Raw genomic sequence first — 24,820 nt, 5'->3', positions numbered from 1 at the left:
TGTTTCAATGATAAATTGTGATGCGTGTTATTCCTGAAGAATATTTTCTAATGGTCCCAATAGACAAACATGTCTTAAAAATAAAACTTCAGATTTAGTGTCAGCTAACGTTCAGTTTGCCAACTCCACTGAAGTTATCTATACTGGTAGTAGATGACATGTATGTATAGCCTTAATTTTTCAGAAAATAAGTGCTACACTGTGCACAATAAAGCTGTCTTAATCATAAACGGGGTTTTTAAAAACTAATATATGCAAAACTTCACATAACTTTCTGATTGCAGTGTTGTAGATTGGTATCTCAACTAATGTACAAGTCCTGTGGTGCTAACTGGTGGAGTCTAAGTGTGGATTTCAAAATATTTAGTTATCATTGCTATTAACTTGCTGATACTAAATATTATCTGTCATATGCCTACTGCAGTGGATGCATTTGCAGCACCATCTCCTCTACCCGTTGCCTCTCCAGCAAAAGTGGATTCTTCAGGTGTGATTGACCTATTTGGTGGTGGGTATTTCTCCTTCCTCACCACTTGCAAGTTAAATCACTTCATTTCAAATACATCTACGCTGTTTTCATGTTGGCAGTTGCAATTTCCTCTTTTCACAATTTAGCTTATGCAGCGTTGCAGCTGAACAGCTTTGTATGTATTGAAGTCTTCCTATCCAAAAACTCAATAAAACTTAAACTGCAAATAAATGGTTGCAACACTTCTATTACATCATCCATCCTCATTGTATTTACCATTCTATCATCTCTATTCAGTGCATGGGTTATCTTTCTTGATCAAGTATTTGAGTTTTCACTCAAAATACATTATATGTAGCTGTATCTTTTCATCTTCTGTTGATGTTTCTCTGAGCAGCTCAACTTCTGTAAGCAGCTGGAATTGGTATATAAACTAAAACAAATTGGTAAATGTGAATTCTACTAGATTATATCGAATTGATCTGAAATGGTGGAAGTTAGGATAGGCATAGCCAACTCTTAGCTTTTATAAGACTTTATCTGTATATGCCAACACCACAGAATTTCTGTTTCATGTATTATGAAGCTATTTCTAAACTTCAATGAAACAGTCAACTAAAATGACAGGCTTGTAAGTTGTTAAAGAGCACTTTCAGCTCTATATACTTTTAGCTGGAGTTATCATTGCCTTTTATTTAATCCATTATGTGGATCTGTGTAAATGGCTTAACTCAAGTCAAAAATAACACTGTAAATATAGTTGGTCTCCTATTGGAAAAACCCACTAGTTTTACAAGCCTCACAGGTGAAGTGTTGGTCAAAAAAAATCACTTGTATTTCCCATATAAAAATATCTTTTTTAAAAAGTGTTGGCTCATTGCCTTATTTCTCCACCTTGACTATATGCAATCAAAACCACTTTTTCTGCAATTCTGTCTGAGGTTCCCAAACATGTTTGCTCCTCGTTCTGTAATTCTGCCTGGTGAATGAAGTTGTCATACTACTGCTATTCATGCATTCTTTACATAGCAATAATGAATCAGAGTATTTATGTTAAACTTTTTTTGCCTTTCTTGCTGCATTGTGGAATTTACCCTGTAGATGCTTTTGGAAGTAGTGCTTCTGAACCCCAACCTGCAACCCAGACAGCTTCTAGTTCCTCAGCTTCTGCAGACTTACTGGCTGGTAATAAATACAAATTTAAATAAAATTTATGTACTTCATTGTGGAAGAGTGTTTTTTTGGATTTTTTTTTTTTTTTTTTTTTAGGTCACACTCCTATTTTATTTCAAAATGAACCTTCATTTTGCAGTGGAGTAAACTATAAATGTTGTTGGACAGCAGCAAAGATTTCATAGTATTAAACATTCTTAAGTAGCTTAAATAAAGCTGTGTATAACATCTTACTACTTTCATGACACATCTCCTCCTAAGTGACTGCATTATCATATTGTTCTCATCCTCTTATTCTTCCCTTTTCCTAACCCTACTTCCCTCTCCTTATTTCTCCTAATCTCCTCCTGTTGGTTCTTCCTTTAGGTTTTACTTCAGGGTTGGAAATAGGTATTATATCTATTGTACGGTCCCATGCATATTTGTGTTGCTATGCAAGTAAACAGGATAACTTTAGTTCCAGGAAACAAGAGTTGATTATAGAAGTAAATTTGCTCTAGACTAGTTACAATTTTGATAACTTTGGGGTATAACTGCTTGTCAGTGTTATTAAACCTCTCCATGCTAAACACTTGTCCTGTATCTTTGCAGCTGTACAAGCTTTCTTTAACAAATGGAAGTATCATCACTTGTAGTCTATTTAATTTCTGACAATATTTAGATAACATTATTTTCAAAGCTCTGAAGGTATGTTAACTAATCCTTGCAAACATCACTTATCCCATTTTACATTTTGGCTAACTGAGAAGCAGAGGATAACTGCTGTTAGCAGTTTTGGGAGAATGATCTATTGAACTAAATATGTTCAGTACTGTACTAGACTTAATAAAGTTCTGTCCAAAAACTTTGCATCGAGAAAAAAGAATCCAAACCATGCATCATCAGGATAAGGTCAAATGTGATACAAATATCTTAAACAATGAAAATATCTAAATGAGCAGCTCTCAAAATTAATATAAACTGAAGATTTAGTGAGGTGATCAGAACCTCACAACTATTATGTGGTACTGCTATGCTTCTGTTAAATCAAACAATATAAACTCATTTGAATTTAAATCTTTTACTGCAAAGGCATCTCTACTTGAATTATATTAAAATACCTTTACATTGCACAGTTTTGGGTTACTGATCAAAGTGGTCCTACTGTACTACTTGTGCTGCAGATTATAGCTAATAAGTTAACTTCTAAGTGATGGCTGCAATATCATTGCATAATTTTAGTTTTTAGATGTTCCATGGAAAGTAGGATGAAAAGTTATTTTCTTCTGATTTAATTGATCCAAACTGTGTGGAAAGTAAACTCATAGTATCCCTCAGTAAGAAGAACTGGGACAAAGGACACTATTACAGAGGAGCAGCATAACACCCTCAGTATTCAAAGTGTTTGTCACTCTTCATATCAGAAGGGATTGTAAAAACCTGAACTGTGCTGAGTATGGCACCAAATCAAAACTGAGGATGTTGTGCTCATTTTCAAGTTTAAGATGACTGCCTCATGTCAGTCTGATTCCTTGAAGCTTTGTTGCCAAGTGTACATGTAACCCACTACTCCTTCTGGGGGACAAGTATGACACTCTTTTTTTTGCTTTTCTTCCAGTAAAAATAAATGCATATCAACCAGAAATATCCATGTTCTACAGCCTCCTTCTTCCACCACTAAGTATTTGGCTTTCTTCTTTGGTGTTTACCATGTGCCAACTTTGTGAGCAGTACCCTTTTTATTGACTTACATTAGGCAATGACCAACTTGGAAGTATTACCTTTTTATGCTACCAAACCTGATGTGATGGCATATACTGGCTCAGATAACACAAGCTACCTGTTCTACACCAAACCAAAAAGGCCACTAAATTAGTGGTGGAAAAAGTTCCTAGCCAGTTTTCCTCTAGTTTCAGGAAATGTATTTATATATTTCTAAATGCCAAAGAATAGTCACTAACTCACTGTGACTTTGGTTCATCTAGAAAATGAATTTGGCAAGTCCAGTAACTAAAGGTGTTATCTCTTCTCCCTTGAGTTAGCAGATTGAACATGTTGCTGCTTTTCTAATACTGTACTCCCTTTTTAAATCCCTCTCATATATATGGGCTCTTAATTCAGAATTAAAGTGAAAATCTTTCCTTGCTGCCTTTCAGGTAACTACTTCATGGGTGCTTGGGGTACAGCAGCACTCCCTCGTTTGAAGTGGTTTCCATTGTATATACAAAGTTTTCAGTTTTGTTGAATCGCTTTCAGCACTCCCAACTATAAAAACTGTTCCAGCACTTATGAACTATTTGGCCCTATTTGTTAAGGAATATTTGTCCCTTAAATACTTGCATACTGTCATCTTTAAAGTAAGGTGGCTTAAATCTTTCTCAGCTGGTCAATATGGATTAGGTTTTTTTCCTCATCCACATTCTTATATGGTCCCCTTCATGCAATAAGTCCTTAAATAGGGAAGCTATCCTATAAAAGATAGGAATGACCATTTTTATTTTGCAAGTGCTGAATTTCTTTTGGGGTAAATCCAAAGGAGAACACATCTCCCAACAGCATCTAAACATATGCATGGAAAACTTTGTTGCATGACAAGAAAGTAAGTGCCTGTTCCATAAATGATTACATATACTGGTTCCAAAACAGCTGCTTGAAGCTGGGTATGTGGATAAACCAGGAGCCATCAGTAAAGACAGTCCTTGCCTTCTAATTTAGAGTCTCTCTTTTTGCTAAGTTTCTTAAATGACAATTTTATAGGAGTATCTGTAGCCAATTTCATGAATGAGAACAGTGTTGGTTACTTGTAGGAATATGTAAAATTGCAGAAAATGTTAAAGCAAATTTAGCAACCGATTTTCACCAGTCTCCATGTGGTGAAATTTGGAAAGTGTTAATCTGTTTGAAAACATCAAATCACAATCTTGTGTATTCAGGCTGAAAGCAATTTTACTCCCAAAAATGCAATTTCAGCATGAAAATGTGGTCTATCTAGGAATATAGAAATTCCTTGAATATTTTGCATACTCATTAGTAATTGGAGCCTTCAAAATATATTCAGTTTTCCATTGTATTGGTGTGGGGGGGGTGAAAAAAATTGAAGTTTGTATTAAATCAACATTTCAGTGTATAAAGGATGGAGGACGTGAACCTGTTTTGGGGATAACTGAGGCTTAGTTAGAATTCATCAAACCCACAGTTGCCCATCCTACCCTGCATTGAGGTATGTGATCCTGCCTTGAAGCTTTATTATTTCAGTGTTTCTGGATCCACATGTTGACATGTCTGTGAAGAGAGGTAAAATTCCAACAGCCTCACTTACTATTTTTTTTTCCTGCTTACAGAGCTTCTACGTTTGAAATCCAAAATGGATACCAGTGGGGTTTGAATAACAATTTGGCAGATACAAAAGCTCTGTTAAACCATAACAGCATATTGCTAAGCATTTGTTTGCCTCAGATAATGGCAGATGTATAACCTGCAGCATAATCCAATTCTAAATTTAAAATCCTCTTGATTTCTCATAGTTCTTGAAGGCTTGTCCTCAAGGTTTTTGAATGTTTTAGTGAAAGTGCAGAGGGATCTGAAGTTGACATGTTTCCTTCAGGACAATGTTTGAGAGCCTATGGGATGCTGTAAAGGCAGCTCATCTCCCTCATAATTTTGTCTGGGCTCTAAATCTTAGTGAGTCCAATGACTGCAGCTGGTATGGGTCCCTTGAAAAAGAGGCAGTTTGAGATAATGGGGGTAATTCAAGTCTTTGTCCTAGCAGAACCCTCAAGTGGATCTGCTAACAAAGGGAAGTCAGTTCAGGTTCTGGAAAAGTGATATTCTTTCTTTAGCCATTTATATGGGCTACTTAATTGTCTAGTTCCTAATTACCTTATCAGGGCCCCAGATAGAGCATTTGGCAGCTCTAGATCACATTAATTGCAATTCTCTAACTTCTGTGGACTGGTCACTCTCAGCTCTGTCCAGGAATTGTCAGTCTAACTTGAGATGGAAGGGCACTAATTAACCAGGTGTCCACGGTCAGTGAGTCTAGCATAACCAAGACTGCAGCTGTTTTAATTACTAGAAATCAGGGGTCTTCATCAAGGATGAAATAGTGGTGTTCCTTATCCAACTAGCATTGATTCAGTCTTTCCTAGATACGCTTTGAACAGGCAGGCTGTTATGCCACGTTCCAGCTCCTCTTTATCTGGAGATAACTGGAATATAGTGTCTTCTGTGATTGAAAAACACTTGGAACATCATGCTGCTGGCATGATAATCCTTGTTGCACCATAGTCTGGAAGGGACCTTGTGGGTCAAAGAGTCCAGTCTCCTGCTATCACAGATAACCTCATCATGTAGTCCCAGTCATAAATTTGTCAGGCTCCATCTTAAAACTAGTTAGGTCATTTGCCCTCACAATTCCTGTCGTAAGGTTGGTCCAAAACCTCACTCCTCTGATTAGAAACATTCTTCTATTTTCCAGCCTAAATTTATTATTGGGCTATTTATACCCATTTGTTCTTGTGCCAATATTGTTCTTCAGCTTAAATAACTCTTCCTCCCTCTCTGGTGTATATCTTTCTGATGTATTCATAGAGAGAAGTCTCATCCCTTTTCAGCCTTGGTTTTTCTAGGTTAAACAAGCTAAGCTCTTTTAGTCTCCTCTCGTAAGATAGGCTCTCCATTCGCCTGATCATCCTAGTAGCCCTTCTCTGCACCTGTTTCAGTTTAATTCAAATTATGCTGTTGTGCATCTACTAGGCGTAGTTGCAAGTAGGGTTTGACTTTGTCACCATTCTTACCCAAATCCTTGGGAAGGAGAAGTAGCTACCCATTGTGACTCATCGGGATCTTTTAGAAAGGCATGACTCCTGCCAGGTTATGTTTTTCGGTTACCAGTATCACATGATTGCTGAGAGTGGCTGATTGCAGTTAATCAACATTACTGTATCACTTCTCAGTAATCTATTAGTGCATTCATAGTCTAGAAAATGGTGTCAGGATCATTCCAAAGCTACTATTCCTAGAATAGTGGGCTAATGAAGTATTCTTTGGGAACGTGATGTGCTTCTTCAAAAGCTTGGGGCAAAAGTTTGATTTGGGGTTAAACTGCTATGAGAAACATAATGTATATTACTGTTTTACAATAACTTTTGGTGAGGGTTTTTTTTAACTTCCTAAATTTTAACACTTTTTAAGAAGTATTAATTATTTAAATTGAAGGTAGTCAACTTGTCCAGTGTTCTCCAAACATACAGGTCTGGCTGTCTTCTTCCTTATGACAGTAGTCTGACATTTGAAGGTACATATTACAATTTGCAAGTGGATAAAATGTCAGTGTTTGATCTGCCATAATCTCCCTAAAGTACATCAGTTGCCATGTGTTGTTGTTTTAAAAATGTTAATAGATTTGGTATCTTTAAGCATTTAGCATAATGTGTACACTACAAATCTTAACAGTTAAGTCAGTTCCTCCTTCACTCTTTTCACAAGATGACTTCAAGGTTCTGATTTTCATTCTTTGTGGCATCACTAAACCCTAATATATGCTGTGTCCTCAACCAATGCAACCAGAATCCTGACAACCTGAAATTAGTGCAACAAGAAAATACAGTATTGTACATTGCTGACTATTCTACTTGAAAATGGACCTTGTGACTAAAATCTACACTGGTTGGTCTCCCAAAGTTGCTAAGCACCTGCAGCTTCTGTTAATTTCATTGAGATTTTTGGGTGTTTCACACCTCTGAAAAACAAGCCATAACTATCAATCCATATCTTGCTGGCAGACAGAACTACTCAACTCATGTTACATTGGCACAGAACTACTTTTAGAGAGAAATGTGGTGGATTATTGCTTTTATTTCAATTTTTCAGGGAAAACATTTAATGTTTTTTAACAAGAGGAAAATTTAAATCAAGGAGTCAGTGGGAAAAATGCTGTAGAAATGAATCTCTAAAATCATATTTTTCTTATTTACAATATTTTATAGTACTTCAAAAATCTAAAATTATAGTTGGAGACAACTTAAAAGCCCAGACATGTACAGGAAAGTGGTACCATTAATAGACATCAATGAAATTGAGGGTCAGGTTAGATAAGCAATTGGGAGAGGTGCAAAGGAGTCTCATGTGCTGTAGGAAGTAGTGATGGTGATTCATTTGCTTGGTTGGTGAATCAATATGCAGTCAGTATTTAATTAATATGAAATTAAGAGGTACTGTTGGCATTCCTGGCTATTCAAGTCAGGGTCATTAAACAACTCATGGTACACTTTCCTTAAGAGCTAACCCCAGTGTCCTGACCAAATCCCAGTAACTGCATTCTGCTTACATAGATTATCCCTATCATTATAATTGAGTAAGGCGTATTTAATATCTATCTTACATTGTGCACTGAATGTGCTATTAAACTGCTGTGCTCTATCCCAGAGGTGACTGCATTTCATTTGTGGGTGAAGTTACAAATTAGGTTTACAATGCAATCTTACGATTTTTGCAACCCAGAACTTGTCAGTTACAGTATATCTTCCTTTAGCTGGTTTTAGAGTGATTTTTCTTAGAATACTTTGCATTACATCAAGAGATGCTTATTATCTAATATCAGAAAGCATAATGATAGAGCAACTATTATGTTATGGCTTTAAGAACAGTAAGTATGTCAAGGCTTTTATTTTGTGATTCCATCTGGGTGCATCTGATCTTGTTTAATGTAACTTTTTTTTTTTTTAAAAGGCTTTGGAGGTTCTTTCATTGCTCCCTCTCCATCACCATCACCAGTTACTCCAGCTCAAGCCACCTTATTACAGCCCAACTTTGAAGCAGCTTTTGGAACATCACCATCAAGTGGTGGCAGCTCATTTGATCCATCAGGTGAGGGAAGGGTTTCCCTTGTGTATCTTCAGAACAAATGTGTTCATTCAACAGTAACATAAATGATACAATTATTACTGCTCTTAATACAAAGGATATAAAAATAATTCTCATGGGTATCGGTGTTTCCCATCACTTATTCAACTGAAAGAGAAAATACCAGTTAGTACCATAAGCATTCACCAGCAGTGGGGATAATTCTAGGAAATCTTTCCTTGTTCCCATTACCTTTTCTCAATTTTTAAGCAGAAACCAAGTAGAAGTGTGATGTCATCTCTTTGCACGTGCTTCTCTGCATGACTGTTAGGAGTTATCAGAGGAAAAACACAAACACTTTGCACTGTATATTCAGTGTATAGGCATGTGATCTTGCTGCTGTTGCTGAAGCCCTTAAGTTTGCATGGCACCCAGGGTTACACAAAACTGAGATCAAGATAGTGTTCTTTGCTTGACATAAAGCTTAACTTTTCATCACTGCTGTCATTTTGTTTGTATCTCTTCCATTCTACACTTTCCATGCTGGGTCCTTGCTACAAATTTACGATTGGTGAGTTCTGCAACTAAATGAGTAAGAGAGAAATCTGAGTAGTACTGTTGCTTGATTATTTTAGTTGCTTGCCAGTGCATAATATGCTACACTTGCCTGTTGAAATAACATTAGCATGCACATCAGATGTGGATCAGAATATTTACTGTGGTGAAATAAAGTAATATAGGTTACTAAAAATAATAGTGGGCTAACCAGGCAACAGAGAAGCAGTTTGAGTTATGATATGTAAACCTGACTCCTGAAGCGCACATCTGCTCTGGGGAAGTTAGATCTGTCAGTGTGGATGAAAAGTACCAGTTATATCCCTGTTGATCCCTTTAATTGATATGTTAGAGAAACCTGTTATCGGTTAAAACATTTTAAAATCCTTTGTCTTCCTGGCTCTCCTACTACAGTAACTTGTACGTCTATAAAAAATTTTTTTGACATAGCTTTTCTAAACCCCTTTGCAAACATGTATACGTGGAGAGGCAATGTTCTGGGATTTTTAAGTTTGTTACCAGGTTTAAGGATGCATTTGCAACCATTTAGGCATGTATTGTTCGAGTCTTCATTAGTATATTTTTATTTCAGGGTAATTCTACATTTCAGTGTGTTAGTAAAATACCATGCATGCCGTGTCGGCATTCTTTCATGTGAAATTACGTATTGGTAATACCGGTGTAGTGATTGTCTGTGCTATGATCATTTGTTGAGTAATACTAAAGGTTCTATGCAGTGGTGTTACTTAAAGGAATATTACAGTAAAGGTTACTATCCTAATCTACTGTCTCCTTTAAATTCTAGTGTTTGATGGTTTAGGTGATCTTCTTATGCCAACTATGATTCCATCTGGTCAGTCTGTAGCAGCTTCAGCTGCTACAGCTTCAGCAGCAAGCAAAGGCCTTGGAAGTGATCTTGATTCATCTCTCGCAAATTTAGTAGGCAGTAAGTCACCCAACTACTGTTGTTGTTGTTGTTTTGTTTTTTAAGTGACTTATGATCTTAACTACTCAACTCATTCAACTTATTGGTAATTGTTTTTGAGTACATAAATATAGCTATCACTTGTACTTTAGCTCAGTCTGCAGCACCCCACAAAAGTCCTGCCTCTCTGTGGCAGCCATAGATACCTTTTGAAATGTCAAAAAAGGGAGGGAGGGATAGCTCAGGGGTTTGAGCATTGGCCTGCTAAACCCAGGGTTGTGAGTTCAATCCTTGAGGGGGCCACTTAGGGATTGGTCCTGCTTTGAGCAGGGGTTTGGACTAGATGATCTCCTGAGGTCCCTTCCAACCCTGATATTCTGTGATTCATTGGATTATGCTATAGTCCTTCTCTGTAGGAGGCCAAGGTGCTTAGGTTTTCAGAGAATGGAAGTTCCTGGTCTCATGTCAAAGTTTGATCCACATCATAGAGCTTCTGTTTTCAAGCACACTAAATTGGTCTGTTCTATAATCTAAGGGACACTTAAAAATTTGTCTCTTGAAAACAGGTTTTCAAGCTTAGATACTTGAAACAGACTAGAGTACAGATGGGAAAAATAGCACTGCCATTCTAGAAGTGTACAGTAAGCTGAAGCGGTTACTAACAGCCATCGATCAGATCTGGTAAAAGTCAGTGGCGGCTTAGTGATAGCTGAAACAATAGAAGCCACCGCCCAAGGCACAGGCCAGCATGGTGAGGCCTGAGCAGAGGCAAAGCCATGTGATTTAAGAGTTTTCTCTGATTACACATGTAAGGACTGCACCTTTGGTTGGTTGCAGCAGTGTCCCTGTGGGAAAGGAAACAAATATCAAGGAGAAAATCAGCAGACAACAGGAGATGCAGCAGTGCATGGCCCTGGGAGGAAGAGTTTATTTTGGGCAGAGTGCTCACTGAAAAGGCAGACTTTGATTTCTGAGCAAGAAATCAATTTATACTTTTTCAGGGAAACAGGACTTTGTATTTTCTTTGTAAATAAACAAAAATACACACACAAAAACCACCCCCAAATTTGTATAATCAATCTCTTCTCCTAATGGAAACAACCCAACAAGGCCGTGAATACTGCCCAACTGCTTGGGCCAAGGGGTAACCATCAGGGCCGGCTCCAGGCACCAGCTTCTCAAGCAGGTGCTTGGGGCGGCCGCTTGGGAGAGGGGCGGCAGGTCCAGGTATTCGGCGGCAATTCGGCGGACGGTCCCTCACTCCAGCTCGGAGTGAAGGACCTCCCGCCGAATTGCCGCCGCAGATCGTGATCGCGGCCGCAGCTTTTTTTTTTTTTTTTTTTTTTGGTTTTGGCTGCTTGGGGCGGCCAAAACCCTGGAGCCGGCCCTAGTAACCATATTTAAAATGTGGTTGCAGTCTGAAAAAAGACCATAGAAATTGCACTGTTTCATGTTTCTCAATGACATCCTCTAATATGTACTTGCTTTACAAACAGATTTTTTTTTCTGTCAGCCCTAAAAACAGTTAACTGATCAACAAGAACAAAGCCGGCTTCTTTTCTTCTATGCACGATAGCTTGTAAATGGAATTCCATCCTCCGTTACTTCTGTGTATCTGTGGGCAGTGGGGATACACCTGTAGGATCTCTACTGGTGATGTAGGAGAAGGAAAATATTATTTTTAAAAAATTCTCAATTGCTGGGATTCCAAAACCTTTTAAATTTAAGTCCACTTAACTCTGTTCCTTACAAACTTAGAGAGCCAGTTGATGCGCACATAAGTCCTAGCCTAGCAGTGCAATGCAAAAAGATATTTAAAATTTGAAAGGATACAGTTAAAGACCAACTTGTTTTCACACCTACACCCAGGTGGCTGGAACTTCTCACAAGTATGACATAAAAGATAAACACGACTTGCCACTTGGATCCATAACTATATTTACGTTTTATTTTGCACACATACATAAATACACAGTCAAGGAAATGAGATTGGCTCTTCAGTCCTCTGAATTTTTTTTTGTATGTTAAAGAAATAAGTTCTTGGAAGAACAAGTTTGTCATAAGGAAATCATTGAAAGTGGTGAGCTTCAGATTTTTAACTTTCATTATTTAGAGGGCTTTTAGAAAAAGAGTACTATTCCTAGACCTGTGCTATTGGATCAGCAGGTGCACAGATGATGTTACATTAAAAGCATTTGAGAGAATCCTTCACTTAATTTTATAAACAAGTAACTCTGTTATCCTAATTTCATTTCTGATTTTCAGATCTTGGAATTTCTGGCACCCTATCAAAAAAGTAAGTTCTGAATTTTGGGTGTTTATTTTTTTTGTTTAAAAATGCTGGTCCTTGTAACACATAAGATTAATAAAAGTGAAAGATCAGAGAACTTTTTTCCCATTTTGTTGGGTGTATTTGACAGCACTTTGAACGTAGTCAGTTTCACTATCTTTCTGGCACAGTCTATTGGTTTCCACACTAATAGGGAGATATACTTTTAAAGAAATAAGAAAATGGGTTTGTAAAACCACAACAATGGCAGGGTAACTAGAGACAAGTTTAGGTTCTTAAACTACATGAAATATATCGTTTTGAAACTGATGTAGTGTCCAAGTTTATACAGTCCCTTTTATCTTTTTGGTGACCTTTATATTTAGATACATTTTCTGTGATTGGCTTGACTCCACTGACTACTGAGCTGGTTCACAACCTCTCCTTAGACTGAACTAAGAGGGGGAAAATCCATGGTATTTTGGCTAAGGTCTTTTTTCTTTGAGAAAAGGAGAATGTAAAATTACTTTAATCATTGTTTGGATCTTTTCCGCCATGTTGGGTTTTGGGGCAGGGGGGGTGTTGTTTTTTTGTTTTGTTTTGTTGTTCCTAGCTTAGCTGGTTTTCCCACTTTCTTAGTTAGACTCTAAAACAAAATCAGTCCCAATTTACTGACAAAAGGTGCAGTCCTGGCCTCCATTGAAGCAAAATTCAAGTTGACTTCAGTGGGGTCAGGATTTCACCCCAAGTTTCCAATGGATTCTTTCCCACTTGTCCCATCAAACAAGCCTTACATCTGTAGAGCCATGTCTCTCTTAAAATCTTCACTTTGAGTTTTACCGTTTTTACTAGTTAGGGGTTGGAAGGTGGGGAATTCCAACACTGTCCAGGTTTGAAGTGCTACTGGTTTGTCATGTGCCTCAAATCCTGTTTTTTTTCTGCAGTCTTTTGTTAAACCATCTAATGTTGGACTACCCCTTACTAATAGTTCTTCTGCATCTAGAAGGGGTGAAAACATTCCTCCTTTTTTCTATGAATGTTTTTTATAGATCTTGTATCCTACAACTTGACTGTTCTGAAGGGAAAAGCCATCCTTGTCTTCTGCTGCAGCTTTCTGAACAAGATTCTTAACTGTGAAATGCCTTTATCAACAGTTGAATATGCAGTGCCAATCCCTCACTTTTTGCCTTGATATAAATTGTATCCTCCCCTGTAGATTATAATACCATACAGGTGAATGTGAATTTAGCACTAAACAATGTTTTTGCCTTCTCCCATATTGCTAATTACTCATTGGTAATGAGATTTAAAGGCTTTCACTATTAATTCTGTTTTCATCTTTTAATATAGACTATCATAAGCTTGGCAATTTAGTTGCCATAGCTAATGACCACTACTGAGATTGGAGATAATTTATTCACAACCTATGCACACTAAATGCATTCATGATTTCTCAGTTGCCTATAACAAAAACTAATGCGCGTGCTAGCTTTGTTTAGTGTTTATGTAAATTAATGTACATACATTCAGAGTGCTTAGTTTTAACATTCAGTGTACAGCTTTATTCTTTCTTATATCTCTGCTTCTGCATTTGAATCCCTATTAGGGGAGACCTTCAGTGGAATGCTGGAGAAAAGAAGTTAACGGGAGGAGCTAACTGGCAACCAAAAGTAGCACCTGCAACATGGTCAACTGGTGTTCCTCCAACTGGTCCCTTGGTATGTAGTTCAGTAATTAGTCTGAAGACTTCATGTCCAGCACCCACTCAAGTGATGATGAAATAGGAACAAATTATTACTATTGGGTACATAAACTGGTATTCTTCCCTGTGTTTTCTGGGGGACAGTGTGTGTACGACTGTGACTATTAGTCAACATTAGCCAACTGTTAGACATGTTGTAATATCGGAGATACTTTAATTATCTCTAAATGTAGAGAAATACTGTGGTATCTTCTATGACAATGTGACTAATGATGGAAAATGTTGATTTGAGACTACCAATGTCTTTGGGCCAGATCCTTAGCTGATGTAAATTAGCATCGTGGAATTGATGTCATTTGAATTACACTGACCTACACCTGCTCAGGATCTGAGGTCAATCATTTCCAAGATAATAGGGTGTGGTATTTTCTTTTAGTAATTTATGAGCAAAATGTTTCATGCAGGGGGGACACGTTTTGCAATCTTTGTTTCAGCTTCCATTTAATGTGGGTGTGGAATTTTGATCAATGAATTAGTTATTATTTCAACTTTTTTTTTCTTACCAGAAAGGTTGGGCAATATTCTATTATGTAAGTGAATTTCATTGTAAAGTTCTACTAATTCTACTTAAAAAAAACCTTTGCAACTAAACTTGAAAATACTAACTGCTCTTTGCCTGCACTACAGTTCTTACAGCTGACTTAAAGTTAGATGGAAATTGTCACTAATATATTAATGTAGCTGTTCTTATATGCCTGAGAGTATGTCATTGTGACCCGATACTTAATCCACTAGCCTTTGTAGTACATTCATGAGAAACAACTTGGTAATAAGTTCTTTTATGGAAGTCAAGTTAAAAACAGTTGTTTCAGGATATCCTTGTTCCCAGCGATATTGAAAAAACTGAGGACCTGGATGCATCTGGAGATTTATAATGAGATGTGGAACTTCACTTCTAGTCACTCATTCAAACCCAGACTAGACTGGTTGTAACTGAAAGTTCCATCTGATAGGAATTCATTGGTCTCTATGAAATGGATTGGGTGGTTTTGGTAGAGTTCATAGTTCGCCAATGTCTAAAGCCAGTAAAAAAAAAAATTAAAACTTTGCCAACAAGGATACCAGTGACCTAGAAATGACTATGGAGATTGAAACCCTTAAAGTCCTTTCAGGTCAGTATTGGGATACATTGGCAGAGCAATATTGAAGCTTTAACAACTGCTGCTTATGCTGTTTATTCTTTGGCTCTGTCCAGGGCATCAATCTGACACTTTTTGAGAGTATTAAATTCACATGGTAATGTTAGCTACATGATTCTTATTGCTGCTATTGTTTTAAAAATTAAAGTCCATTCCTACTGTTTATGTGAACTTTAATAGTTCTAGCATTGTTTAACTTTCTTTAAATATTCAAGAAGTTAAATTATTACTATATGTTGTCTAGTGCCTATAATGGAGGGTACCTATGGCACTGCACAATAACAGTAAAAGACAAAAATTAGTCATCAAAACTTATCTAAAGGTCCTAGTCTTTAGACAGACTACCTGTATTCGTATTGATGTTGATTCAAAAGCCTGGCTTAGTAAAAATATTTGCCAAACTTATGCTTTGGACCATTGTAGGAGGATACTTCAAAGGCAGTGGTGGCTTTTAAAGAGTTTTTTTCACTCTCTTTGGAAGCCTGTTAGCGCGCATGTGCACGCGCACACACACACACCTTCCTGAGAAGGTATGCAACAGTCCAACTGCCTTGGCCCTGAAGCTAGTGATAGCTCTCCCAAGCATCCCCAGTAATTCTTGACGCTCTGCAGAGTTCAACTGAAACTAGATTACTGTTTCACCCTTTAGGGATTCAGTGACAGTTAAAGCAAGTGTTACAGCAGTTAGAGCAAGTAACACTCAGACCTTAGAAAGGAATTTCTAAACAAGTTACATTTTACTCGTAGACCAAGCACAATGGGTAAAGATCTATGGAAAATAACAGCTGCATGCAAATCCCTCCTTCCCCGGTCCTCACCACTCTGAGAACCCTTTGGGTTTTCATCAGTCCTTTCAGAATTTCAGGCCCCTCCTTTCTTCCTGCCCAGCCATACCTTTTTGTCCTGGTTTATATGAGAGAGCCCCTGCTAAGAGCAGTACTTGTTCTTATAAAGTTTTAGCCCTCTATATCAGGCAAATGCCCTCTTCCCCCAAGTCCCTTGTCTTCAGGTCCCTTGTCAGGTGATTTGTTGTTTGGTCCCCAAACTAGGGACTCTAACTCCCTTGATTTGCAGCCAGCTCATTGCTCTAGGATGTATCCATTTGAATGGAAGACCATCTAGGTTAATAATAATGACTCTTAAAAGCTCTCCATGGTAAGCTCTCCACCAATGGGCACACAGATTTTGTGCCAATATCTCTTGGGTCTTTCAGTCAGATATAGAGGCTAAAAGGCAAAAGTGAAGGTGCAGCACTATTCATAATCAAAATGGTGTACACAAAAGAAAATGGAGTTTGCAGACTGATAGACACACATACAGACCTACATTAATGCATCACAATAATTAATTGACCAGGATCTGTAGGTTGCTGTGTTGCTCATCTTGGATCAAGATAAACAATCCCAGATGTATTATGTATGACATGTTCTAAAAGGTCTTCATAATTCATTTTGTTTGGAGCAACAACCAATCAAGGGTGCTAATGTAGCATCATAGAAATGTGGGCTAGAAGGTACCTTAAGAGGTTACCTAGTTCATCCTCCATGCTGAGGCAAGGCCAAGTATAGTTAAACCATCCCTCACAAGTGTTTGCCTAACTTGTTCTTAAATGCCCAATGATAGAGATTCCATAACCTCCCTTGAAATCCTGTTCAAGCACTTATCTATCCTTATCGTTAGAAAGCCTTTCCTAATATATGACCTAAATCTCCCTTGCTGCAGATTTAAGCCCGTTACTACTTGTCCTACCTTCAGTGGACATTGAGAACAATTGATCACTATCCTCTTTATAACAGCCCTTAACATATTGGAAAAGTATCGGGTGGGAAGAAGATAAATAGGAAGTATTGTTGCATTTCTGTACAGAAGATTTCCCTTGCAGTCATTTTCTAGTTGTATTCGATTAAGACATGGATAATATATTGAAGCTGTTTTCAGAATTAGGAATTCTATCTATAGAGCAGAACATACCTTGCAAATCCTAGTAAGAGGTGAATATCTAAAGTTTAATATTGAAATAAATATACTTTCTAGATACTTCTCTAGAAACCAAATTTTGAAGTTTCAAATGACCTGTTCTCAGTGTTTTGAGAATTAAAATGGCTGAATTGCCTTAGAGGTGGGCTGCTGTGCAATTTGGGCAACATCTAATACCTAACAATATTTAGTACAATAGTTCTGACCTTTTTGATCTTGAAATACAGTAAGATTTTTTTCCCCACTTTGATTCTATGTAATTGCAGTTGGATTGACAGAAATTCTCATCTGTGAGGGTTTTTTTTATTTTATTTTAGACTGGAACTGTGCCTCCAGCAAGTGCTATTCCTCCTGCCTCAGGTGTCCCCCCAGTTGCACAGACAGGATCAGGATTTGGAATGGTGAGTGATATTTTTCTTCATTAAAGAACTCTTCCTAATCAATTTTAGCAACCTTATATTTTTAACTTCTTAATTTTACAGCCTCCTTCTGGACCAAGTGTATCCATGATGCCTCAGCAGCCAGTTATGTATGGGCAACCTATGATGAGGCCACCATTCGGAGTTGCATCTGGACCTGGTGCACAAGTAAGTCTGTTTTTCTATGTAAAATAATTAAATGTATGTTTTAAAGTAGAAATAGGGTATTGGGGGCATGGAATGCAATGCCACTTATACAGCCATTTGTTGTATAAGCTTTTCCTCCTACTAAACCCTGGCTGGAAACTTGGTTTTAAATGCTATCTATATACAGCTCTGAGTATATGATAAAGGAGAACTTTATTGTGCTGGCTTTTAATGCCACTGAAGTGTATGTAGCCTTATGAGAATAAATCACATGAAAATGTCCCTTTATATACATGATACTCTTTTCTTTGCCCAAACGGAAAAGTTGGGCGTTGAGCTACCTTCAGTGAGAATGAAGAGATGGATTTGTAAAGGCTCTCCCATCCAAGTATTACACCTTCCCATAAAGGCTTCCTATTTCGGTGTATCTCACTTAAACAGGTTGGGGATTGGTGGGTCACTGCCAGACAGAGCAGTGTTATTGGAAGCATTTGCTAGAGAATAACTTGAGATGCCCTTGCTCTAAAATGCTCTGCATCAATCCTGTTCCTTGCCTGCTTGGGACAAACTGTCACTTAGGGACATCAGGCCCTAGCAGGAATGCTATATTTCTTACTTTATATACAGTGCCAAGCACAAAGGGACCCCAGTGTTGGTTGGGAAATGCAGGTGTGAAGTAACACAAATTATTAACAATGTTATTGTGGTGTTTTAAAATATATCAGTTGTGGCTGTATTGCTTTGTATAAAAAATATTAGTATAATGACACTACAGACAACCTACGGTGACATTTGTGAGGCATCCGTAAGATGTATTCTGTTAAAGATATGATCTTGGATATTCGGTCAGTCAGGTCACATTGTACTTCTGGTATAATTCAAAGGGAGAGTATATGGTATATGAGAGACAAAGAAATGTGTGTACTATAGGTGGGGCTGGTAGCACTGCCCAATAAAGTAGTCTGACACTTCCTGTTTTCAGTTGCTTATAACATTTTTTTGCCAAAGTTTAATTGTTTGAGGTGAAATTTACCATGCTGGGTGTTGCCCCAGTTGAAATGTTTTGGGACGCTTCTGCCAAAACAGTTCAGTCATTGCCAAGAACAAGACTAGTGAAAAATGTTTTTCACTAATGTTAAATTCTGGCAATCATTTCCTTGATAAGTCCTGGCTCCCTCTTCTCTACCCCTCCCCCCTCACCCCACTTTGGAACAGAGATTTGAGAAATTTGGCAAGAGGGATGCCTTTGTAAGGGATGTGTTGTTTGATATCCCTGTGAAAAGGTGCCCAAATTTGGCCAAGTTATAAACATTTGAAAAATTGCTGAAAAATTCCACGTGATCCTCTCTCATTCAGGGCACAGGATGGACCTTCTCTGGGGATGAATAAGGGTTATGTAGGGAGGGAATGCTGTTGTCTGTAGGACACCTGCTTCATTTGTTGCCGAAGCTGGGGAATGTGTAGTGAATGAGGTAGGGGACTGCAGGAAGAGCAAGGAAGGTCTCATGGTCAAGGCAGTTGAATGCTGCTTTGGGGAATTGGTTTCTATCTCTGCCTCTTCCATAGAGTTCCTATGTGATGCATAGCAAGTCCACTTAAACCAAACTTCTCTCAGGTGGTCACACTAATTGTGTGCTTCTCATTTACTGGGTGCCTGACTTGACACTTGGGGTCTGATTTGCAGAAGTGTTGAGCAAAGCACTGCTTCCACTGACTTAATTACACCTGTGACTGATCATATAAAGTGCTATACAATGCAAAATACTCTGAAAAATCAGATTCTAGGTGTCTCAAGTTGGGCAACCAAAATTAATGGAAACTTTGGACCTTAATCTCTCTGGCCCTCACTTTCTGAACTGCAAAATGGAGATAACACCTCCTCACCTCCATAATAGTGTTAAAGATAAATTCATGAATGCTGGAAGCACTCACATACTACACTGAGCACTATAGATACAAGCCTATGAGGAAATTAATTCTGTTTTCAGAATCGGGTTTGAAACAGTGTGCCATAAACAAGGGATGGGCCACACATTGAGAAGTGAGGAAAAAACGAAGTATTGAATAGCAGCTCATGACATGAGCATTGTCCATCCTGTGCATTGAATGAGGTAGAGGTCCTGTGGAAAACATAATATGGGATCAAGTAATTACGCATATGCATTACGATTCAGTCTAAGGGAGCCAAAATTAAGGTTGCCTGTGGAACCTTAGTTCTCGTATTTCCAAACTTTTGAGTGCTTGTCTTTGCAACTTTAATCGTGTTCTTTTGATGTAGTTTTTTGTGTTTAATATTGTGTATACTGTAGCTTGGCCTACTGTATGTTTGGCTTTTGCTTTGACTGCAGATTACTTTATGCCAGTGAACACTAACTTATTCTGCAAAACTATATTGTGTATTCCATATCAGGGCCACTCAGAGGATTCAAGGCGCCTGGGGTCTTTGGCGGCGGGGGGCCCCGCTGCCGCATTGCCGCCAAAGACCCGGTACTTTGGCGGCGGGTCCTGGAGCAGAAGGACCCCCTGCCGCTGAATTGCAGCCGAAGACCCGGAGCAGAAGAAGCTCTGGGGGCCCAGGCCCTGCGAGAGTTTTTTCCGGGGCCCCCAGAGCGAGTGAAGGACCCGGCTCCAAAAAACTCGCGTGGGGGCCCCTGCGGGGCCTGGGGCAAATTGCCCCACTTGCCTCCGCTCCCCTCTCCCCCCCCCCCCCCCCAGGGGCAGCCCTGTTCCATATATTAATATTAAACTGTTGCTACAAAAGATCAATTAAATTGCCTTCTTACCAGGTTAGTGCTCTGAACAATACCGTAACTATCTAGTTAGAGAAATTCTAATCTGCTTGGGAAAGTGTATTAGGCATTGACATGCTCTCTAAACTCCCTTATCATTTAATGGGTACACTGAGCAGAATATTCACTGCTGCCAATTATGACTAGTAAATTACTTAGAAAACCAAGGCATCTTGTTTTGTCTTGAATTAAAATGTCTGCTAAGCAGGGCTGGCTCCAGGGTTTTTGCCGCCCCAAGCGGCGAAAAAAAATAAAATAAATAAAAGTCGCGATCGGCAGCAGCTCCACCATGCCACTTTCTTCTTCGGCAGCAATTCAGCGGCAGGTCCTTCCCTCTGAGAGGGACAGGGATCCTCCTCCGAATTGCTGCCCAAGAGCTCGACGTGCCACCCCTTCCCCTTGGCTGCCCCAAGCACCTGTTTGCTCAGCTGGTGCCTGGAGCCGGCCCTGCTGCTAAGCACTGTCAATTTCGTAGTAATTGTATTTTGAAATTAAACACAGGAGTCAAACAAGCAATGACAGAGAAAAAACACTGTTACGCCCATAAATCAAGAACTCTTAACTTTTTGCATGTTTGGAATGTGCTTGTTGTGTAGAATAAATCTACCTAATGCTTGTGCATCTGTCTCCTTTCCTTTTCTACTTTCCTTGGCTGGTTTCTGTTTTGTCAGCTCTCTCCAAGCCCTACGCCTGCCACTCAGAGTCCCAAGAAACCTCCAACAAAGGACCCATTAGCAGATCTTAACATCAAGGATTTCTTGTAAACAATTAAGGTATTCTGTGACTGACTTTGAACTTACCTGGGTTATGTATTTAGTTTGCAGCAGTTAACGTTTTATATGTTGTACTAGTTACTAAAAGCATACCACTCTCTTTTTAAGTTTGAGTAAGAACCTGCAACTGTTTGTAGAAAAATACAACTGTGAATGAGAACCAGGAGGTACAAGTTAAAGTCCTTTTTAAAAGTTTTTTCGGGATGCAAGATAGGTTTAAATCACAACTACTTCTCCATGCCATTCTGTCTGACAAACGGAATAAATTGGTAACAGTATATTTATTCACAATATGTGACTTAATTTGCTGTTAAGAAAATATTTTCTTAACATATACATAGTAAAAATTGTAATCTCATATATACTCTGTAAATTGAACAAAAGCAGTGCACATGTGGGTTTTTAAAGTTCATTGTTGTTGCTTCTCTGTTCTAGCCAGTTTTCATTTACATCATTGAGTTTGCAGTGTTCTTTTGACTATCCACTCTGCCTTCATTTGATTATGAAGGCTGTTAGAGGTGGACTGGAACACTGGGGCAAAACTGAAAGAAAGGTTACTTTGCCAGAAGCAATCTTATTTCTTTATGCTGCCGTTATAGTCGATTTTTGTTTAATAATAAAACTCTTCTTCACATTAATTCTTCTTCTTGTGACCAGTTCTACACTGTAATCCTAATCTGGTGTGAGAAATTAATTTGTGCCATAAAACTGATTTGGTAACACTGTTATGAATGAGTGAAATTGAGACTCCCAAACATGTGCATGTCCTCAAAGGATGCCAAATCTCTAATGGGGATGGAAGGGGGTATTGCCTGCATCCTTCTTTGCTTTCAGCCCCATGGTCTCTCCTCTTCTCCCTGTAGGGTGCTACAGGGCATTGCTCTTCTGCACATCATGGCATAAGGCATTGAGCAGTGCTATGTAGAACAGCCTATGGGAAGCATGGATTAGCGAGGGGAAAAAACACCAGTGGGGATACGCTGAAAGAGAGAAGGAGAAACTAGGGAGGGAGGGAGCTGAGGGAGAATAAAAGGCAAAGAGGAGCAACCAAAAAACAATTTAAAAAAAAAGGGGGGGGGAAATGACTGTAACCATAATAAACCTTTCTGGGAAGCAATCTGAGGATTCAGATACCAGAACATCACAAAACAGTTTGAGGGAGCCAACCAATAAAATTTGGAGACCACTGAAGTAGAGCAGATAGGCTGTGAGAAACTGTGTTCAATAGTTTTGTCTGCCATTTATTAGAATTAAACAAGAGGAAAAAGTAGCAGCTTTACATCATCTCTGGTGGTAGTTTTTCCTTATTGTACTCGGTGCAATCCACAGCTTGTGAAAATTTGACATCAGGAAGAATTTGAGAATTGTCTTGATTCAGTGACTGAAGAAGCTGCACCTTTGGGCTTTAGCCCCACAACCTGGGGTGGTGGGGCTCAGGCTTTGGCTTTGGGTCCCCTGCCAGGGGCGGTGAGCTCAGGCAGGGCCAGGTCTCGGTCCCTCCTCCTGAGGCCATGTAGTAATTTTTGTTGTCAGAAGGGGGTCACAGAGCAATGAAGTTTGAGAACCTCTGCTATAGATAATGACCGAATCAGAGCTATTCGTGAGCATAAATAACCCATTGTAATTAGGACCCAGTGTCTTCAAAGATATCTACATAAGCATGATAGTCCAGTTGCAATATTGGGGCCCCAATTTATTGAGGAGACACCTCCATCAGAACTCAAGTTAGAAAATAGCTGAATTCTTAAATGCTTTAAGATATGATAAGGGGGAATATCGATTCTTTTGTATACCAAGTTTGACCTTAAAGCTGCTCTGCAACCATTTTTAATCAAATTTGAATCAGACTTGTGTAGCTGTTCCTTCTAACTATGTTTTTGTCTTCACAGCTGCAGTTTTTCTGACTGGATAGTTAAAAATGTGAGTTTGGAGTCTACAAATCACAGATTGATGCTCAGAGTTTCAAAGTGAGCCACCAGTACCAAACCCAGTGCTTATTCAGACTTTCTCTTACTTCCGAAACGTGTAGCACAGCTGTGAAAGTGAACGTTAGGAATGTATACTACCGTAGCTGTTACCCCTACTCTCTCTCAATTTGTGTACTTGGGTTATTTGTGTTCTCCAGTTTAAACAATGGATGTATGTTTCTAATGCCTTCTAGTGCTTTTCTGAACCTATTCAGTGGGGGGCAGATTATGCAGCTGTTGTGTGGTGAGCCAGTTGGAGCGATGTGTCTGTGTTTTTGAAGGTTTCAATGTATATAACTTTTGACAAACACCTGAAATTTCCCTAAAAGTTAAGTTTCTTCTTTATCTGTTACAAAACATAGTGTGATAATACCAATAGTAAGAAACACTTAACTAGACAAAATCTTTGTGTGAAATACATTTTTCCCAGTCACAGGAATTTCAATTGTTGTGAGAAATGTTTTATTTTTATGGCACTGTATATGTTATATTATAATTTAAAGTAATATAAAGGTAAATTTCCATAACAAATACTCCTTTCAAGTTACTTTACCAATAATGAAAAATCATATCTGAAAGAATACTATATTTATCACTTTTTTAATTTAAAATATATTTTAATTCTTTGAGTTCTTGCATTTAAATTCGCTTATTTATCAGTTCTTGCTAAATGCATTGAAAATAAGTAAAGGGTCAGTTTCTCTCCATGTAGCTGAAAAAAGCAGCCATAGTTGTGCTGACATTAAAGAATGTCAAATATGAAAGCACTCTTTGGTGTGTCTGTAGTTATAACATTATTGCATTTTTATTTAACTCTTTTATGTACATCTGTTATTTTAGTGCTTACCTGTGTGTATGCCTTAGAGTAGCGTATTTCCATTCCCCAACTATGCTGTGAGTAGTTTTTGTACTATTTGTGATTAGACCTCATTCTGATCCAGAGAACCACACCCTTTACTGTACATATTGTGTTTCTTTAATTTTTAGTTTGTTCTCCTACTGTTTGTGCTGATGGCTTGGCTTAAGATTTTGACTCTTAAATGAGGTCACTGTTGATCAGTGTTACAAGTGGCTTGGCAGCTCTTTGTTCAAAGCATATTGAATTGGAAAGATGTTCACCTAAGTCTTTCAAACTAACTATTTAATCAATGTCTGGTACCATTAAAAGTGGTTGTATCTGAATTAACTGTGGGGATAACATACACTCTAATGGGGGGAAAAGTTATATAAAGCTAATTTCAAAATAGCTTTTCTTTGTATTTTGGTTTAAGAACCCAGTGCATGTATGCCCTCTGAGATGCAATAAACACCTTGATCAAAGTAAATATGAACACTCTAATTGTCTTTCTAATTTCATAAAAGATTCAGGATTATAGCCACTAGTTCTCAATGTATTGTTTGTCCCACAGTTTTAAAAGTGCACCATTTTCCAAAAAATTTAGTGTCTGTCTACACCTGAGTCCCCTACTAAACTTTGACTTTTACAGTCTGTTTCCTGTGGCTAAAATCTTTCCCCTATTGCTCTGTGAAAGAAAAAAGTTAAACTGACTAGGCACAAAGTGACATACCCTGGACAAAGTAATAATATTTTTCAATTTGTTCTCTTTAATTTTTAAAAATTATACCTCTGTAAT

General features: G+C 38.2%; 1 protein-coding gene across 30 annotated transcripts in view; it reads left to right on the top strand.

The window, feature by feature from the left end:
• Window positions 1-24,511, top strand: part of SNAP91 (synaptosome associated protein 91) — a 146,604-nt gene extending 122,093 nt beyond the window's left edge. For 11 of the 30 annotated variants that reach the window (XM_065588117.1, XM_065588113.1, XM_065588126.1 and 8 more), the window contains 11 exons: window positions 425-508; window positions 1,571-1,654; window positions 8,351-8,488; window positions 9,825-9,965; window positions 12,210-12,240; window positions 13,820-13,931; window positions 14,482-14,505; window positions 17,409-17,492; window positions 17,574-17,678; window positions 21,118-21,219; window positions 23,109-24,511. In XM_065588117.1, coding sequence (XP_065444189.1) covers window positions 425-508; window positions 1,571-1,654; window positions 8,351-8,488; window positions 9,825-9,965; window positions 12,210-12,240; window positions 13,820-13,931; window positions 14,482-14,505; window positions 17,409-17,492; window positions 17,574-17,678; window positions 21,118-21,210 — 896 coding nt within the window. In that variant the 3' untranslated portion in view covers window positions 21,211-21,219; window positions 23,109-24,511. The remainder of the gene's footprint in view (window positions 1-424; window positions 509-1,570; window positions 1,655-8,350; window positions 8,489-9,824; window positions 9,966-12,209; window positions 12,241-13,819; window positions 13,932-14,481; window positions 14,506-17,408; window positions 17,493-17,573; window positions 17,679-21,117; window positions 21,220-23,108) is intronic. The other 19 variants (XM_065588142.1, XM_065588140.1, XM_065588136.1 and 16 more) reach the window with 8 other exon arrangements.
• Window positions 24,512-24,820: the final 309 nt, after the last annotated feature.

The sequence above is a fragment of the Chrysemys picta genome, chromosome 3 (genome assembly GCF_011386835.1).
Source record: "Chrysemys picta bellii isolate R12L10 chromosome 3, ASM1138683v2, whole genome shotgun sequence".
NCBI lineage: Eukaryota > Metazoa > Chordata > Testudines > Emydidae > Chrysemys > Chrysemys picta.
The sequence above is the reverse complement of the archived record's forward strand: the minus strand, read 5'-3'. Positions and strand labels throughout refer to the sequence as shown.